The sequence below is a fragment of the Sinocyclocheilus anshuiensis genome, unplaced genomic scaffold (assembly GCF_001515605.1).
Source record: "Sinocyclocheilus anshuiensis isolate Anshui unplaced genomic scaffold, SAMN03320099.WGS_v1.1 scaffold244, whole genome shotgun sequence".
In the NCBI taxonomy this organism is placed as follows: Eukaryota; Metazoa; Chordata; class Actinopteri; order Cypriniformes; family Cyprinidae; genus Sinocyclocheilus; species Sinocyclocheilus anshuiensis.
In genome coordinates this window covers 273,141-274,407 of record NW_015558588.1, presented here as the reverse complement: position 1 = coordinate 274,407, position 1,267 = coordinate 273,141, and the positions used below count along the sequence as shown (strand labels likewise).

At 32.6% G+C, this 1,267-nt stretch overlaps 1 protein-coding gene across 1 annotated transcript in view; it reads left to right on the top strand.

Annotated features, from left to right (window-relative positions):
- Positions 1-1,267, top strand: part of LOC107679943 (E3 ubiquitin-protein ligase Midline-1-like) — a 48,655-nt gene that overhangs the window by 11,190 nt on the left and 36,198 nt on the right. The window contains exon 3 of the mRNA XM_016475673.1: positions 1-233. This exon is cut by the window's left edge and continues 20 nt beyond it. Within this exon, the coding sequence (XP_016331159.1) occupies positions 1-233 (233 nt within the window). The remainder of the gene's footprint in view (positions 234-1,267) is intronic.

Sequence of the window (1,267 nt, the reverse complement as noted above, 5' to 3'; positions counted from 1 at the left end):
AGGAATGCCTGCGCGCCACTCACCCTAACAAGAAGCCCTTTACGGGACACCGGCTCACCGAACCCGTGCCAGACTCGCGGCTCAGAGGACTGGCCTGTCCCGAGCACGGAGAGGAGAAAGTCAACATGTACTGCGTGACGGACGAGCAGCTGATTTGCTCGCTGTGCAAACTGGTCGGGCATCACCGCGAACACCAGGTGGCGGCGCTGGGAGAGAGATTCGACAAGCTGAAGGTAAGAAATAATTATTATCATCCAACATTGAGTCGATCGGGAAGGGCTGCACAATTTCTGATAAAAAAATTGCAATTGTCATTTAAAACGTAATATAATAAGAATAATTTACATCGCGGTAAGAAACAAATTTCCTACACAATTTGGGGAATTTTCTGATTAAAAATGGAAGAGTTCAGATGCAAAAGCCTCTAAGTACGTCTGACGTTTTTGTTTAAAATTAGCATTTCTTTCTGGCTACTATGTATAGGTTTCTATGTAAGTACTGGTACTTCTGAATGGGTTGAGGCTGGGATTTAGCGCATTTGAAGTGAAAGAACTTGATGAACCTATACTATGTGTGGAGAGCATTCACTCAGTATCGTTATCTCATTTTTGACCAAGATGGCTTTTAGAGGCTTTTGCATTGCAGTTGCAATTAAAAAAAAAAAAATGTAAAAATGAAAAATCAGGTTTGCTGTGCTTGTTTGTAGGGCTGCACAATGTATTATTATTATTATTATCATCATTATTATAACTACATAAAAATGAATAAATAAAAACAAAATAATGTAATATTTCACTGTAAAATAAAAATCAAGTATTAATAATAATAATAATATTAATAATGATAATTTACTTTATGGTATGATGAGGTACAATTTTCCAACTTTAGGCCAAATGGTCTGAATCGATCTGGTTGGGCAAAACAATTTGGGGAAACAATTTTTTTTAATAATGATAAAAATTTCAATTGCGATTTTAAAATAAAATTTAAAAAAAAGTCAGGTTTGCTGTGCTTGTTTGTAGGGCTGCGCAATTTATTATTATTATTAACAACAGCAATAATAATTATTATTACTAAATAAAAATGACTAAATAAAAACAAAATAAGAAATATTACTATTGTAATATTTCATGGTAAAGAAAAAAAAATACATTGCAGTAAGAAAAGGTAAGAGACTCCAAACTGCGATTAAAGATAAAAATAAGAATATAAATATTATTTTTATTATTGTTAATAATAATAATAATAAATTAATTATAGTTATATA